Source organism: Podarcis erhardii (genome assembly GCF_964252035.2).
Source record: "Podarcis erhardii genome assembly, chromosome: 4".
In the NCBI taxonomy this organism is placed as follows: domain Eukaryota; kingdom Metazoa; phylum Chordata; class Lepidosauria; order Squamata; family Lacertidae; genus Podarcis; species Podarcis erhardii.
In genome coordinates, this window is record NC_138508.1 from 57,425,147 (window position 1) to 57,442,447 (window position 17,301).

General features: G+C 45.3%; 1 protein-coding gene across 1 annotated transcript; it reads left to right on the forward strand.

Annotated features, from left to right (window-relative positions):
• Positions 1-2,398: 2,398 nt before the first annotated feature.
• On the forward strand, positions 2,399-3,636 carry LOC309340457 (putative CENPB DNA-binding domain-containing protein 1). The gene is made up of 2 exons (XM_081859229.1): positions 2,399-3,124; positions 3,200-3,636. Exons 1-2 carry the CDS (start codon positions 2,642-2,644, stop codon positions 3,491-3,493), a joined length of 777 nt encoding a protein of 258 aa, XP_081715355.1. The 5' UTR covers positions 2,399-2,641; the 3' UTR covers positions 3,494-3,636.
• The last annotated feature ends 13,665 nt before the right edge of the window (positions 3,637-17,301 follow it).

The following is a 17,301-nucleotide window of genomic DNA, read 5'->3' on the forward strand; positions in this document are numbered from 1 at the left end:
GATACTGCTAACAACGCTTGTAATTCCTGGCCCTACCTTGCTGCTTCCTGCTCATCTTGACCCTTGACCCCTGATCCAATGATCATCAGATACCCTGACCCTGGACTGTCTGGCCATGTGGATTGCTGTTTGTGTGACCCTAGGATTGGACCTGACTTCGAACGCTGACTCTGCCTCAGGCAAGTCAACTTCAGAGCCTCTTCTGGTCGTCTGGCCTCCCATGTCACTGATTTCTGCACTTTGTTGCTCAACAATGAGACTACAACATAGCCTGGTTAAAGGGGCATTCCCTAGGAGAGTCCCAAGGGCCAGATAGTGAGGCATGGAGGGCCACATTTGGTGCCCTGGGTTTCCCACCCCTCCTTTAGCTTGATAACATGCACATTGACTCAGAAGCAAGCCCCACTTTGATCAGTGGGACTTGTTCCAGGTGAGCATTGAGAGGACTGCAGCTCTTGACTAAAATTACTCAGGAAGCCATGCATGAGTGTCTGGCCATTTATTGTGTGTCTGACTCATTCACATACACAATAAAGTATTAAATTACTAAAGTAGAATTTAAATTCCCATTTCTGTTTAGCTGATTATTAACTCTGTAAAACCTTGTACAAAGCTACGATGGAAAGATGTCTAAAAGAATGCCATGATTCTTTTAAATGTTCAGTCTCACCCACTTGTATGACTTTAGAAAGGGAAGCAGGTGAGTAAGGTAAACTGAAATGATTCTGTGTGATAACATCGAGTTTAACCATAGAACTCTTGCTAGAAGGAAGAATATCCTTCATTTATTTCCATTATTTCATTTCTTTTCTTTTTTTAGCAAATTGAAATTCTTTTTGTGTTGCAGTTTTGTTTGAGTTAGTTTGTATATGCCTCAAAGAGAGACACTGGTCAGGATAATAATAATAATAATAATAATAATAATAATAATAATAATATGCTGCAATGGTGGCTGGTGCCTATTGGGACTAGTAGGGTAGAAAGGTGAGAGGCCAAAAGAAAGCATAGCGAGAACAAAGGACAGCAGGAGAAAACTAATTTTAGTTTTGTCCCCATTCTCCCTGCTGCTGAGTTCTACAGGGTCAAAACTGGGACTAAGAAGCAGGAAGATAACAGCCAGGATCGACCCCCTGAATTGGGTGTAAGCTAGGTGAGGACAGGTTGAGGGCAGACTGAGGTTGGTAGGATAGTGCCCCCATCACCCTAATTGACCAGCCTCCACTCTTATAATAATTCAGTTGAATGGAAAAATGTTTCCAGGTAACTACTTATTGCAGGATGGGTGCAACTCATGCATGCAAGTTTTTTTCAGGCTCCGCAGACATTGGCATCAAAATGTCAGTCTGTGATTTCCCCCTCCCATCCACACAATTTTAAACCAACATTTACCCTTTCCATGAGAAATCTGGGAAGTTAAAAAAAAAAGTTGCCAATGGCCTATATATTATTTATTTATTAAATTTATTTACCAGTCTTCATCCAAGGATCACAGGGTGGTTTACAATATAAAAACACAAAAATACATGCCATAGTAACACCCACCCACCCACACCCCAATTTAAAAGGTCATAGATTGTTTAATTGGCTCAAGGCCTAGGAGAAGAGGAATGTTTTTGCCTGCCATGTAAAAATATACAGTAGTGCCCCGCAAGACGAATGCCTCGCAAGACAAAAAACTCGCTAGACGAAAGGTTTTTTCGCCCGCGATTTGCCTCGCAAGACGAATTCCCCTATGGGCTTGCTTCGCAAAACGAAAACGTCTCGCGACTTTGTTTCCTTTGTGTAAAAACCGTTAAAACCAAGGGTGCTTAGCTTGAGCAGCTGCAGTTGCGACTTGACTTCGAGGAGCAACTGTTAGCACGTGGTTTGGTAGCCTTTTCTCAGACTTTGCTCACTTTTGAAGATTTTCCAAAACTTTTCCAGAACTTTTCCAGAACTTCTCTTTCATCCATTTGGTAAGTTAAACTTTTAAAACTTTTTTGGGGGGTTTTGGATTTTGGGTTGGGGTGTTTGGGATTCAAGGACTTGGTGTTGGGAAGGGGTTTGCGATAATCTGGGGGCTTGTGGGCCTTTTTTGGGAATTTTTATGATTTTCTGTGACCACTGGGCCAGGTTGATTTTTTTTGAAAAATTTTCTGAGTTTGAATTTCTGAGTGCTGGCCATGTTGTTATTTTTTGAAATTTTTTTTTGTCTGGGTGGGGAAGCAGTTGGGGAGGGGTTTGCAGCAGTTGGGGAGGGGCTGGGGGAGCAGTTGGGGAGGGGTTTGCAATTTCTGTGTTGTGGGTGGGTTGGTGCGTGTCTGTGGGAGCAGTTGAGGTTTTTGAAGACATTGGCGATTTTTGAAGCTTTTCCTAAACTTATTTTGCAGCCATTTGAGGTTTCTGAGGACGTCGGTGGTTGATTGTTGAAGCTTTTCCAGAACTTCTCTTTCATCCATTTGGTAAGCTAAACTTTTAAAACTTTTTTGGGGGGTTTTGGATTTTGGATTTGGGGTTGGGGTGCTTGGGATTCAAGGCCTTGGTTCTGGGTTTTAATTTCTGTGTGGTGGGTGGCTGGCTGCTTTTGTATTTTTTGGGTTTGAAGCACATCACTGATTTTTTTTTCTGTTTCTGAGTTTACGAAGGTAGGAGCTGTGCTGCCATGGGACCCAAGAAGACTGCTGCTGCGGTGGCCGGCGAGAGGAAGAAGGAGAAGGTGACGCTGGAAATGAAGAAGGAGATCATCTGGAAGCACGACGGCGGAATGCGTGTGACGGACATCGCCAGGGAGTACGGCAGGAACCCATCGACCATCGGGACCATCCTGAAGATGAGGGAGAAGATCCTGGCGACTGATGCAGCCAAGGGAGTCACCAGGATCGTGAAGAACCGCCCAGCTGTCCTGGAGGAGGTCGAGAAGTTGCTGCTCATCTGGATAGAAGAGAAGCAGCGTGCAGGGGACACAGTGTCTGAGGCCGTCATTTGTGAGAAGGCCAAGGCCTTGCACGCTGACCTCATCCGGGAACAGCCAGGAACCTCAGCCGAGCCAGAAGTCTTCAAGGCTAGCAGAGGTTGGTTTGACCGGTTCAAGACAAGATCTGGCATCCACAGTGTGGTCAGGCATGGAGAGGCTGCCAGTTCTGATGTTCCTGCGGCTGAAGACTTTGCAGCGGAGTTCCTGGAGGTTGTGACGACGGAGGGCTACGTTCTGCAGGCAGAGGCTGCGCAGGAGCAGGCCTCACTGGAAGAGGAGGAAGCAACTGAGGAACGGCTGTCCTCCGAAAGACTGAGGGACATTTGCCAGAAGTGGAAGGAGGTGCAGACTTTTGCAGATCTACACCACCATGAGAAGCACGTGGCACATGACGCTGGGAACTTTTATGATACGAGGGTCATGTCGTCTTTCAGGGAGCTGCTGAAAAGGCGGATAAAGCAGCAGACTATGGACAGGTTCTTGACCAAGAAGCAAAGAGTGGAAGAGGAGCCTTCTTCGAGTGGTTCCCCAGAGTCTTAGAAAATGTACTGTACACTTTGTTGATTTTTAAATGTTTTTCTGTCATGTTTATAAAGTTAATTTATTTTCCCTTCAATTTTTGAACTGCTCTTTACAGTATGTGTGACTTTAAAGAGCAGTTAATAAACTGTTGTTGTACCAAATTTGGCTTTGTTTGGACTTTTTTTGACCATAGGAACGCATTAATTGATTTTCAATGCATTCCTATGGGATTTCGTGCTTCGCAAGACGAAAAATTCGCTAGACGACAAAAATTGCGGAACGAATTAATTTCGTCTTGTGGGGCACCACTGTATGATGAAGGCACCAGGCAAGCCTCCTTGGGGAGAGCGTTCCACCAACAGGGAGACACTGCAGAAAAGGCCTGCACAGAGCTTGGATTTGGTTTTATTGAAAGAAAAACACTGGAGACTGTAGTGTATTTGTGATAAGTAGTTTTATTTACACAAATATACAGGCAGAGCAGAATATGGAATCACAACAGTAACACTCATAACACAGGGTTGGGGAACCTTTTTGGCTCTATGGCCCATATCCTCAACAGGACTGGCCAATTTTGATAGGTATGTGGGGCCACCCATCTGTTTATCATATGACATCATTAATTTGTTGTTTAGTCGTGTCCGACTATTCATGACCCCCTGGACCAGAGCACGCCAGGCACTTCTGTCTTCCACTGCCTCCTGCAGTTTAGTCAAACTCATGCTGATAGCTTCGAGAACACTATCCAACTGAAGAAGCATATTACAATATAATTGTTCTATTATTGTAGGACATGCTTAAATGTTACATTGCAAATGGGCCCTTCGTTAGAATGTATAGCCTGGGCAGATAGAGATAAAGAACAAGGATTTATTGTCACACCAGGATGAGGGAGGTTGCAGGAAGGAGGGAGGAACTTATTATAAGTTTCGATTTCCCAGAAATCAGGTGACTTACAAGAAATCAGGTGACTTACAAGAGATCAGGTGGTATTCTATTTTGCAAATCTATATAAAGGGGCGCAACCTAACTACTGTGTACAGGTTGCGTACTGATTGCCTTGTGCCTTTGTTCTGCATATGCACTTCAAATAAAAAATCCTGTTAATAACCTGCAAGAACATTTTGCCGCTTTGTGTGAATCTGTGCTTCAGGGACCCAAATAGCAGATATGTGTGGTCCTTCACAACCATCTCGTCCTCTGTCGTCCCCTTCTCCTTGTGCCCTCCATCTTTCCCTACATCAGGGTCTTTTCCAGGGAGTCTTCTCTTCTCATGAGGTGGCCAAAGTATTAGAGCCTCAGCTTCAGGATCTGTCCTTCCAGTGAGCACTCAGGGCTGATTTCCTTCAGAATGGATAGGTTTGATCTTCTTGCAGTCCATGGGACTCTCAAGAGTCTCCTCCAGCAACATAATCCAAAAGCATCAATTCTTGGTGGATCCTTCATGGATCATTTCCTTGTCGTGCCGAAGGGGCTTGAATAATTCAGAGAAGCTATGACATCATTAATACATCACCTGATTGGTGGGTGGGCTGCCCCTCCCACATGTCAAAAGCGCTTGTGCAGGCTTCCCAAGCATCCAGCAACCAGCTGGCTGGCTGGTGCTTGGGAACAGCAGCACAAACCCTATGCTTTGAGAAGTACCAGCCTTAGTGCTTCTTTCTCCCCTCCCTTTAGAACTATATTTTTTACACTTTTGTCTTGGCCTTCTGCTGAACGGCAACATGAAACTGACTGAGTCATTTCACTTAACAACAGATCAGTTTACCAAGAATAATCTGGTATTTGTTTTATATTATTCTATTTTATTTATCTTGCCCTTCTTCCAAAAGGAGCCCATGACAGCAAACAATCAAACAGTCAAACAATGCAATTAGAATATGATAAAAACTTAGTATTTTTTAAATGTTTAAAATATTCTTAAAAACAGTCACATACTCTCTCAGCTAATCATATCAAAGTTGCCAGGAACAGGTTTTTTCCCAGACACCAAATACCTGGGTGAACAGGAATATCTTTAACTTTCCCTTGAATGCTGCAAGACTTTGTTTTTTTTCTGCAAAAGACTAACCCCTGTAGAAATATAATAAATGAGGGAAACAGACACACCTCACCCGGGGGTGTGTGGGTGGTTGTGCATTCCACAAATGAGGAACCACCACTGAAAAGACCCTGTCATGGGTAACTGCCAACTGGGCAGTACTACCAATGGGGCCTTCCGCTGTCGATTGTAGGGCCTGAGGTAGTTAATATTGGGGAAGATGCTATTTTAGGCACCTGAGTCCCAAGCCATTTAGTACCAGCACATTGAATTGAGCCTGGTAGCTCACTGGCAGCCAGTGCAGTGTTTTCAGAACTGATGACAAATTGGACCACCCCACTCACCCACCTGGCAGGCGTAGAACTTCCATTATCTGAATCTCAGTTACCCAAAATTCCAAATTCTAGTACAGTGGTACCTCTGGTTGTGAACGGGATCTATTCCGGAGCCCTGTTCGCAACATGAGCAGAACGCAACCCACGTCTGCATGTGCGCAAGTCACAATTCGCTGCTTCTGCACATGCACGTGACATCATTTTGAGCATCTGTGCATGCGCGAGCGGCGAAACCTGGAAGTAATCCTTTCTGGTACTTCAGGGTCGCCGTGGGACGCAATCTGAAATGATTTAACACGAAGCGTCTTTAACCCGAGCTATGACTGTAAATATAGTATCTATTAAACTTCAATTGATGGATGTCCCTATATGATTCACTGTTACATTAAAAAAATAATCTCAATAGTTTAGGTGTGGGGCTGGCCCAAGACATTTTGCTGCCTGAGGCAAGATGGTGACTCCCCCTGTCCCATGTATGAAAGCTGACCAGACAGGCAATTGCATTTTAATTTGACTCTGGCAATGGAATAGTTTCCTTCACTGCACCTGAGGGCAGCAGCATGTTTAGGAGGCACCAGACAGAACCTGTGGTGCACATAGCTTCTTCCATTCCCTGCACCTCAGCACTTGCCACCTGAGACGGCTGCCTCATTCTGCCTCGTGGAGGACCAGACTTGTTCAGGTGCTTATATTTATGGGATATGTTAGACTGCAAGTTAGAAGGGGCTGCTTAGGTTGCTGGCAGCAATGGTGGCTTTTACCTGTGTAGCAGGGCTTCTCTGCCAGCAATATCTTGATGCTGCTCACAATGTCAGCAAGTTGTGATGCTGTGTGGCACAGCATTAATGGTACATAAACACTAGATTGCAAGGCGATTCACAGGGAAAGTGAATTTTGCTACTCTGCTTCAGATGAAGTTGCAGCTTGGCAATAAAAAACAACCACCAAGAACATCCCCTGGTGTGTCATTTTAAAATTTACAGCCATTCTGTGCAAGTATGTGTGAAGTATGCGTGTGTGTTGGAACAGTAAAGTAACTTTTGTTCCTGATGGCATGAGGAATTGCTTCAGGTGGAAACGTGACAATACAGCCTCACCCTTCTTATAACACAGACAGCGTCGGTGCAAAGTGGCAGTCTCACAAATGGAACAGGTACTGAAAGGAACCCCAAAGGAACCATGGAGCTTTGGAGATATGTATGGAATTTCAGTCTTTACATTTTGCTTGGTAAGTTGAGACTCTCTTTAGTGACAAAACCTTTTTGTGTGTTTTTCTTATGCAATTGTCCGCAAAGCGTCCCAAACAAGTGATTTGAAAGAGCTAGAAGCAGCCTTGTCTACGTAAATCATTTCAGGTGTTCTCCCCTCCATACTGCTTAATCTGTAAAGCCCATTCTGTGTTTTATTGTATGTAAAGACTGTTGACAAGCAGATTTCTTTTTTAAAAAAAAGATGCACAGGTATAGCAAGCTTTCAAGGTAATAGCAAAATACTTTGGTTCTGGCTCGAAATGTGCCAAGGGTTTGTGTTTCGGTTTGGCTCCTTTAAACCTTGAGGCTTTTTCTGCTAGATTTCTGGAGTGATAGGATTAGGAAACAATTCTACTGAGCCCATTTCTATTCCCCCTGAAAGAAAACTTCCTTTTCAAGTGGAATTAAATGCTACTTATTCACTTTTCCCTGTTGTTGCTGATGTTATCAGTGTACAAATAAGGCACCCACATGCATAGCAGCAAGAAAGCATTTGGAAATGCAAAAAATCTGCCTATCTAGGCCCCAGCTGGAGAGAAGTATTCCTAATGATTTCATACTACGTATCTCTCTGGCAAGGTTTGCTAGCATACTAAATTCTTGAATTTGAAGTTGATGTACTACTATATGGGTATTCGACTGCAGATGATGGAAGATGTTTTCAGGCAATTGCCAACTCCCAAAGCAGGTCATATCAATTAAGAGAGACACAGCGAGATCCAAACTAAAAAGACAAGACACATTATGGAAAGGGAGTGGAAGGAAAGGAAGAGGTGGGAAATAAGTCCTTCTGAGTCACTACGAAGTGGTTGGCTACAGGCATATACATCTGTTTCCCACTAGGCTGATCTTCGTTTGCTTGAATAGCAATGAGTGACTCTTGTTCTTTTGACCCAAGGATGGGGCCAGAGTGTCCTCTCCCCTTGTTTCTGAACAAGCGGTTGGAACAGAGTGTTCTTTCTGGGAAGTAAAGGGGAAGCAGGCTGTGTGGAGCTGTTCCTTCTTTGGCCAGTGGATGGAGCCAGTTAGATCCCCCTTGCTGTGATGTTCTGCCTGGGGCAAAGCCTCCCCTTTGGGCCTAAGACTCTTGGCTGATGGCAGAAGGCAGAGGATGCTTCCCTTCAGCGTTGCAGCCCTTTGAAGAAGTGCTGGCAGAGAGAGATTTAGGGAAATGTGACTGGTTCAGTTGCACTGGCTGCAGAGTCTTGGGGGCTCTGCTGGGGTCCCCTATCTGTTCTGGAAGTCTCCCAAATTTTACCTGGTATTAATTTTAACATTTAATGTATGTTATGTGATGCATTTATGTATGGCACAATACACTTCTTCACCATAATGGCATTCACTTCAAGATGTACATTTTTAAAGGCTGATCTGTGCATGTGATGCAGGAACTTCCCTTTCCCCTCCCCCCCAGCCTCCCCCCCAGTCTTGTGCCCCCCCCCCCAATCTGTTGTGGAAGATCCCTCAACCCTCTGGAACAATTTTAGTGGTGCTGCTGTGCTAAATGACTATTTGGGTCCAGAGGCTGCTCCTCTTAATTTCCCCTCTATAGGTACACAGCAGTGTATGTGTGGCAACTATGAATAAGACAAACTCCATGTTATATGGATTATTAGGAAAGACCATGAAAATAAAAGTGCCAATACCATAACGCTGTTATGCAAATCTGTGGTGTGGCCGCATTTGGAATACTGTCTTCAGTTTTGTCTGCTGTATTTCAAAAAAGATATTGTAGCACCAAAAGATTCAGAAAAAGGGAACTGATCATGGAACTGGAGCAACTTCTGTTTCAGGAAAGGTATATCACGATTGGACCTCTTTAGTTTAGAATAAAGGCTAGTGGAGGGGTGGCAAAATGTGTATAAAACCCTGCATAGTGGGGGGGGGGAAGAGAGGGACAATTTTGTCTCCCTCTCTCATAATACTAGGACCTGGGACCATCCAACAAAGCTGAAAGTTGGAAGGTTCAGGACAGACACAGCACATTAACTCTGGAATTTGCTCCTACAAGGTGTTGTAAAGACTACTAAATTTGATGGCTTTAAAAGAGGTTTAGGCAAATTCGTGGAGGATAAGGCTGTTGATGGCTGCTAGCCAGTTTCGGAGGCAAAATGTTTCTGAATACAGTGGTACCTCGGGTTAAGTACTTAATTCGTTCCGGAGGTCCATTCTTAACCTGAAACTGTTCTTAACCCGGAGCACCACTTTAGCTAATGGGGCTTCCCGTTGCCGCTGCGCCGCCGGAGCACAATTTCTGTTCTTATCCTGAAGAAAAGTTCTTAACCCGAGGTACTATTTCTGGGTTAGTGGAGTCTCTAACCTGAAGCATCTGTAACCTGAAGCATATGTAACCCAAGGTACCACTGTACCAGTTATGATGGAGCACAAGTAGGGAGAGCGCTGTGGCACTTATATCTTGTTTGTGTGCTTTCCAGAGGCATGGTTGGACACTGCAAGAACAGCGCAGTTCCAATTAGATCATGACTCTATCAGATTATCACTAGCTGCTGGGATAACTTTATGAAAAAATCAGGGAGATGAGGATCCAATGTGTTGGCATGTTTGAGGTCAAGGCCCTACCCTTATTTGGGGTCTAGTACAAATTTGTGATAAAGTCCCCATCTGAAATGTTTTCTACATTTCTGAAACACATGCAATGTCTGCAAAACCCCTCTTTACCATTTTCATTAAGTGTAAGTCTGAAAAAGAATCTGACAGTTTGCCAACTACTTTATAACTTTTGGGTTGGTTTCCTTCCCACAGACACATTAAAAAGGCTGTACGATATTAATCACCCCAAGGCCTGGTTGAAGATTAACATTTTCACCTGGCATCTTAAAATATAGAATGAAACCACCAGGCGAAACTCCCTGGGGAGAACATTCCACAAATGGGGAGCCACTGTAGAAAAGGCCCATTCTCTTGTTGCCACCCTCTGGACCTCACATGGAGGAGGCAAACAAAGAGTGGCCTTCTTTCATTTTCAGCTGCCTGATTTGAATTTACAGCCAGAGCCAGATATGACAGCATGGGGGGGGGGTATACTAGTAATGTGTTAATTTATGTAGCACATTTTGTGTGCTAGTACTCACTGGTATGGAATACCATCATTTCTTTTTTTGCGGTCATGAAAGCCATTTTATGCTGGCACCTTTATTAAGATCTGAATATCAGCACCTGATTCCCAATTGTTTATTTTATGTTGTTTTAGTTTTATTTTCAATTTATACATACTTTTCCTCTTAAGAAGGCTCCTATTGTCCTTGATTATTATGGTACTTGTCCTTGATTATTATGGTACTTTTTCACTGTGCACAGAGGTGGCCTCAGGGATGGGCAAGTCAGATGCTGACCATAGGTGCTGACCATAGGTGCAGAGCTAATAGGGATAGTGAGCTGAACTTGGTGCCGCCCTGCCCTGCCATTACTGTCACCTGTGCCCTGGCTATCAGTGCCTACTAGCCGCAATAGCTGTGTTCTACCTCCACTGTTGGAGGCCATATGCCTCTGAATATCAGATGATGGGAATTGCAGGGGGCTGTTGTGCTCAGGGCTTCCCACAGGCATCTGAGTGGCTACTGTGAGAGCAGGATGCTGGACTAGAAGGGCCAGATCCAGCAGGTTCTCTTTTTTTTATTGGGAGTAAATGACAACACTTGTGATTAGAGCTCATCCACGGATTGCTGTTTGCTCCGATTCAGCAGTAAAAAGCACGTTTTCATGGGGAAAGTGCTGGGCAGGGGGACTGTTCAGACGCAGCCCTGGAAAGCCTGGACCTCTGCTGAGAAATGTGGGCAGAGGTAAGGTAAAAGCAAAACCTATACTCCGCATGGCTTTTGTTTGCCATGTGTAATAAACAGTACGTTTCTTTATTCTTTCAACCAGCAGTCCTAACTAGATTATTTCTTTCTGCACACTGCTGCAGTATATTTACCAAACTCCAATACTTATGTTCAGTCTCCACTTAAGGTGGGAGGAAAATCTTCTGCAGTGTTCCTGTGATGGTCATAACACATAGGGAGTCAAATAATGGAACCAAGGAAGGGTCTAGAGGGAAGTCAATTTGTTTTGTTTTTGTGATGTTTTTATTTTTTTTATTTTTGGAAAATTAATAAAATGTTATCAAAAAACAACACATATGGAGGTTCAGTAACCTTTGCCTTAAAAAAATATTTAAAGAAAGGCAATGTGCTGCACTTAGCACAGCAGTTATATGTTAGGTCTGTTTAAAGTGTTATTTTTTAAAAAATATTTTTGTTAAGTTTTCCATTTCATAACATTTAAATACACCCTTATTATTCACATATATTTTTGCTCATATGAGCTGGTCGACTTCCCTCCTTCCCACCTCATGGTTTCCATAATTCATTTCTGTATCATAGCATTTTTACCTCTTTCCAATTTATAATTCATTCATTCCAGTTTTCACATATTTTTAAATAAATATAAAAAGGTATTAATCATTAACATTGCAAGTCTTTTCAAATCAACCCTACTAGCGTTGTTCATTGTTTACAATTTTCCTTCAAATATTGTGCAGATTTACTCCAATCTTTTTGGAAAGCTTGATCATGCTATTTTCAGATTTCCTCGGTCAGCTTGGCCAGTTCTGCATGTTTCACCATCTTTGTCTGCCTGTTGGTAATTCCTGTTGCTTCCATTTTGGGGCTAAAAGAATTCTTGCCATTGTTGTATACATAAACTTTTTTTGATCTCTTTTTGAAATTTCTTCACCTACTGTACCCAATAAAAATGCTTCTGGTTTTTTAACAAATGTACTTTTGTACATTTTCTTTAACTCATTATATATAATGTCCCATTAAGCTTTTACTTTACTACACGTCCACCACATGTGATAGAAATTCCCCTCTTTTTCTTTACATTTCCAACATTCTTTATTTCTAGTCTTGTACATTTCTGCAAGTTTAGTTGGTGTTATATACCATCTATACATCATTTTCATAACATTTTCTTTTAATGCAGTAAATTCTTTAAGGCAGTAAATTTAATTCCTTCATTCCATAACTTTCGCCATGATTCTAACTGAATTTTATAACCAAAGTCTTTAGCCCATTGTATCATGACCACTTTAACCTCTTGATCTTTTTTATGCCATTCTAATAATAATTTGTACATTTTCGATTAAAAAATTCTCTTGTCATCTAACAACTCTGTCTCTAGCTGAGATCTTGTTGTTTCAAAGCCTTTATTCTTTTTATCCTCATTAAACACATTGTTTACCTGGTGATATTGCAACCAATCTGTCATTAGTTATAATATTTCATCAAATGTTTTTAATTTTAGCTTGTTGTGTACTCCATCAAGATGTCCCTGTAGGTGGTCCACTTTCCTTTCATATTTAGTCTTTTTACCGCTTTTGCTTCAAGTGGAGAGAGCCACCAAGGGGTTTTCCGTTCCAATAAGCTTTTGTATCAATTGCACAACTCGTGAATTGATTTTCTTATCGTGTGGTTCAGAAACCCTCTATGTACTTTGACTTTATCATACCATAAGTAGGCATGCCAACCATATCTATTGACATATCCTTCTAGGTCTAATAAATCCATATTCTCCAATAGAATACAATCCCTCAACTAGCATAAGCAGGATGCTTCATAATAAATTTTCAAATCTGGCAATGAGAATCCACCTCTCTCTTTTATATTTCTAAGAAATTTATATTTAATTCTTGGTTTCCCCCCCTTGCCGGATGAACTTTGATAGTATTTTCTGCCACGCCTTGAATTGTCCCAACATAAAGAGTTGTTATTATTTCAAACAATCCCACTAATCAGTGGGGTGGGACAATTAAAGGAGTGTTTAAAGTGTTTTTATGGCTGGCTTGGGAATATTGCTGTATGACAAATGATGCAACATAGTTCCCAGGAACTTTGTTAGCATGGAGGTAGCAATCTTCCCCCTTCATAAATTTTCTTGGGGGGGAAATCTGCTTTTAATTTTTTTAATAAGCACTCTGCATAATTGGATCCCTCGCCCCTGCATAAACTGAATAAGCCAAGGAATTATTTGTAGGAAGCTAGACCAGTCCCTTGATCATCTAAGCTGTCCATTTTTCAGCTTTTAGAATTTTGTGATATTTGCTAGGCTAAAAACTGAATGCTGTATTCCAAACATGACCATACCAAAGAATAATGTAAAGATAGTACACGTTTATTTTATCTACAATGCCTGACCTCATTCAGGAAAGGACTTTCACATTTTAAAGTAAACCTATCACCTTTTTAATAAATCCATTGATTCTGCTTGCTAAACATACAGACATCATCTTGGACTTGTTTGTGTTATTTCAGATTATTGGTATGTGTTCACCGGGAGTTTTTTAAAATTGTGGTTTGTTTTTTACATACTCGAGTGTTGGTGGGCTAAACATATTTTGCTTTCACCCTTATTCTGCCTTAATGGTGGTTTATTTGCAACACTAATCATGCTGCCAAGATCTTAATTAGCCTTACCCAAAATACAAAAAATGTCCACAAAGATCTAAGCAACTTATACAGAAGTGTAATAGACATACGATAGTGTCATCCATCATGATCCATCATGGCTGCCCTACTGTGTGCATGTAACACACCATAAAGACTGGGGATGCAGGATATATACGGTAGATGGATATGTAGATGGTTGTTCTGGATGCAGATTAACCACAAGTGCATAGTTGACTTGATTAAAAAAGCTATAAACATAAATGAATTCCAACAAAAAGCTACATGGATAATTAAAAGACGGAAGAGCAACATTTTCATATTACACATGGAAGGAGAAATATTCCTATCCTATCTCGACAAAGTGGAGAACCCAGATATGAGAGTTCAAGGGAATATCCAGGCTACAGCAGAAACATATTTTTCTTAGATAATGAAAACAACAAAAGGAGTCTTCTCATTCACCACAGAACACCTTGTCTGAGCTGAAAATAATTGAATAAAGAATAGATGTTGAGGTCCAAACTGAAAAAAAATGACTATACGCAATTTAAACACGAACTTTAAATTGCCCCCAAAAAATGATGAAAAAAAGATTTGAGTTGTTAAACAACATATACTATTCCTAGGATGATAAACAATGCTGTTATGTTATATCTACATAAAAATAATCATGCTCTAATCTCCAGCACAAAAGATGACAATTAGCTCTACCAAGGAAGGCTTATCAAGTACGGGAACAGGCAAGCTGGAAGTCTCCTCTTTTTCCACGACAGAGTCCGTCATATCATCTGGACCCTCTGGGAGCAGGGCATTCTCCAGCTCTGAAGCGCTACCTCAGGTGACCACCACGGAGCACGTTTCTTCAGAAACATCTCCCGGGATCTCAGGGACAAGCGTGTTCTCGGCCACAACCCACACTGCTGACAACAGCTCCGCAGCTCCAGTGGCAACAGAGAGCCCGGCTACCACTTGGACGGCAGGCCCAGCATCCAGTGCCTCCATCATGGCTTCATCCAGCGCGTCTTCGGAAAGCGGGCAGACCTCTCCTAGCGGAGTGCGGGACACCTCCGTGGAATCCAGCTCAACCGCCACAGCTCACGTCACCTCTCCACTAGCACCAACGCCTGCTGCATCGTTGAGGAGCACCACTCCGAACGCAGCCAGCCCGACTGAAGAGACAGCCTCCTGGGAAGCTGCAAGCACCCTGGGCGGCCAGAGCTCTGCAGCGCCAGCCACAAGCGTGGCTGGGGCCACCGGTTCCCCTGCTGCGTCCTTCTCCAGAAGCCCAAGTTCTCCACAGGTGGAGGGCTCCGCAACCTCTTCCCACATGACGGCTACTTCTTCCGGGACAGAAAGCGCAGCGGGTCCCAGCACCTCGGTCGGCTTATCAAGTACGGGAACAGGCAAGCTGGAAGTCTCCTCTTCTTCCACGACAGAGTCTGCCATATCATCTGGACCCTCCGGGAGCACGTCATTCTCCAGCTCTGAAGCGCTACCTCAGGTGACCACCACGGAGCACGTTTCTTCAGAAACATCTCCCGGGATCTCAGGGACAAGCGTGCTCTCGGCCACAACCCACACTGCTGACAACAGCTCCGCAGCTCCAGTGGCAACAGAGAGCCCGGCTACCACTTGGACGGCAGGCCCAGCATCCAGTGCCTCCATCATGGCTTCATCCAGCACGTCTTCGGAAAGCGGGCAGACCTCTCCTAGCGGAGTGCGGGACACCTCCGTGGAATCCAGCTCAGCCGCCACAGCTCACGTCACCTCTCCACTAGCACCAACGCCTGCTGCATCGTTGAGGAGCACCACTCCGAACGCAGCCAGCCCGACTGAAGAGACAGCCTCCTGGGAAGCTGCAAGCACCCTGGGCGGCCAGAGCTCGGCAGCGCCAGCCACAAGCGTGGCTGGGGCCACCGGTTCCCCTGCTGCGTCCTTCTCCAGAAGCCCAAGTTCTCCACAGGTGGAGGGCTCCGCAACCTCTTCCCACATGACGGCTACTTCTTCCGGGACAGAAAGCGCAGCGGGTCCCAGCACCTCGGTCGGCTTATCAAGTACGGGAACAGGCAAGCTGGAAGTCTCCTCTTTTTCCACGACAGAGTCTGCGATATCATCTGGACCCTCCGGGAGCACGGCAATCTCCAGCTCTGAAGCGCTGCCTCAGGTGACCACCACGGAGCACGTTTCTTCAGAAACATCTCCCGGGATCTCAGGGACAAGCGTGTTCTCGGCCACAACCCACACTGCTGACAACAGCTCCGCAGCTCCAGTGGCAACAGAGAGCCCGGCTACCACATGGACGGCAGGCCCAGCATCCAGTGCCTCCATCATGGCTTCATCCAGCGCGTCTTCGGAAAGCGGGCAGACCTCTCCTAGCGGAGTGCGGGACACCTCCGTGGAATCCAGCTCAGCCGCCACAGCTCACGTCACCTCTCCACTAGCACCAACGCCTGCTGCATCGTTGAGGAGCACCACTCCGAACGCAGCCAGCCCGACTGAAGAGACAGCCTCCTGGGAAGCTGCAAGCACCCTGGGCGGCCAGAGCTCGGCAGCGCCAGCCACAAGCGTGGCTGGGGCCACCGGTTCCCCTGCTGCGTCCTTCTCCAGAAGCCCAAGTTCTCCACAGGTGGAGGGCTCCGCAACCTCTTCCCACATGACGGCTACGTCTTCCGGGACAGAAAGCGCAGCGGGTCCCAGCACCTCGGTCGGCTTATCAAGTACGGGAACAGGCAAGCTGGAAGTCTCCTCTTCTTCCACGACAGAGTCTGTCATATCATCTGGACCCTCCGGGAGCACGTCATTCTCCAGCTCTGAAGCGCTACCTCAGGTGACCACCACGGAGCACGTTTCTTCAGAAACATCTCCCGGGATCTCAGGGACAAGCGTGCTCTCGGCCACAACCCACACTGCTGACAACAGCTCCGCAGCTCCAGTGGCAACAGAGAGCCCGGCTACCACTTGGACGGCAGGCCCAGCATCCAGTGCCTCCATCATGGCTTCATCCAGCGCGTCTTCGGAAAGTGGGCAGACCTCTTCTAGCGGAGTGCGGGACACCTCCGTGGAATCCAGCTCAGCCGCCACAGCTCACGTCACCTCTCCACTAGCACCAACGCCTGCTGCATCGTTGAGGAGCACCACTCCGAACGCAGCCAGCCCGACTGAAGAGACAGCCTCCTGGGAAGCTGCAAGCACCCTGGGCGGCCAGAGCTCGGCAGCGCCAGCCACAAGCGTGGCTGGGGCCACCGGTTCCCCTGCTGCGTCCTTCTCCAGAAGCCCAAGTTCTCCACAGGTGGAGGGCTCCGCAACCTCTTCCCACATGACGGCTACTTCTTCCGGGACAGAAAGCGCAGCGGGTCCCAGCACCTCGGTCGGCTTATCAAGTACGGGAACAGGCAAGCTGGAAGTCTCCTCTTTTTCCACGACAGAGTCTGCGATATCATCTGGACCCTCCGGGAGCACGGCAATCTCCAGCTCTGAAGCGCTGCCTCAGGTGACCACCACGGAGCACGTTTCTTCAGAAACATCTCCCGGGATCTCAGGGACAAGCGTGTTCTCGGCCACAACCCACACTGCTGACAACAGCTCCGCAGCTCCAGTGGCAACAGAGAGCCCGGCTACCACTTGGACGGCAGGCCCAGCATCCAGTGCCTCCATCATGGCTTCATCCAGCGCGTCTTCGGAAAGCGGGCAGACCTCTCCTAGCGGAGTGCGGGACACCTCCGTGGAATCCAGCTCAGCCGCCACAGCTCACGTC

Bases quoted from the DNA above. Each gene is read 5' to 3' on its own strand.
- LOC309340457 (XM_081859229.1), top strand. From the start codon at position 2,642: ATGGGACCCAAGAAGACTGCTGCTGCGGTGGCCGGCGAGAGGAAGAAG. The intron at 3,125-3,199 runs GTTCCTGCGGCT...CTGCAGGCAGAG, and splicing joins GAGAGGCTGCCAGTTCTGAT to GCTGCGCAGGAGCAGGCCTC.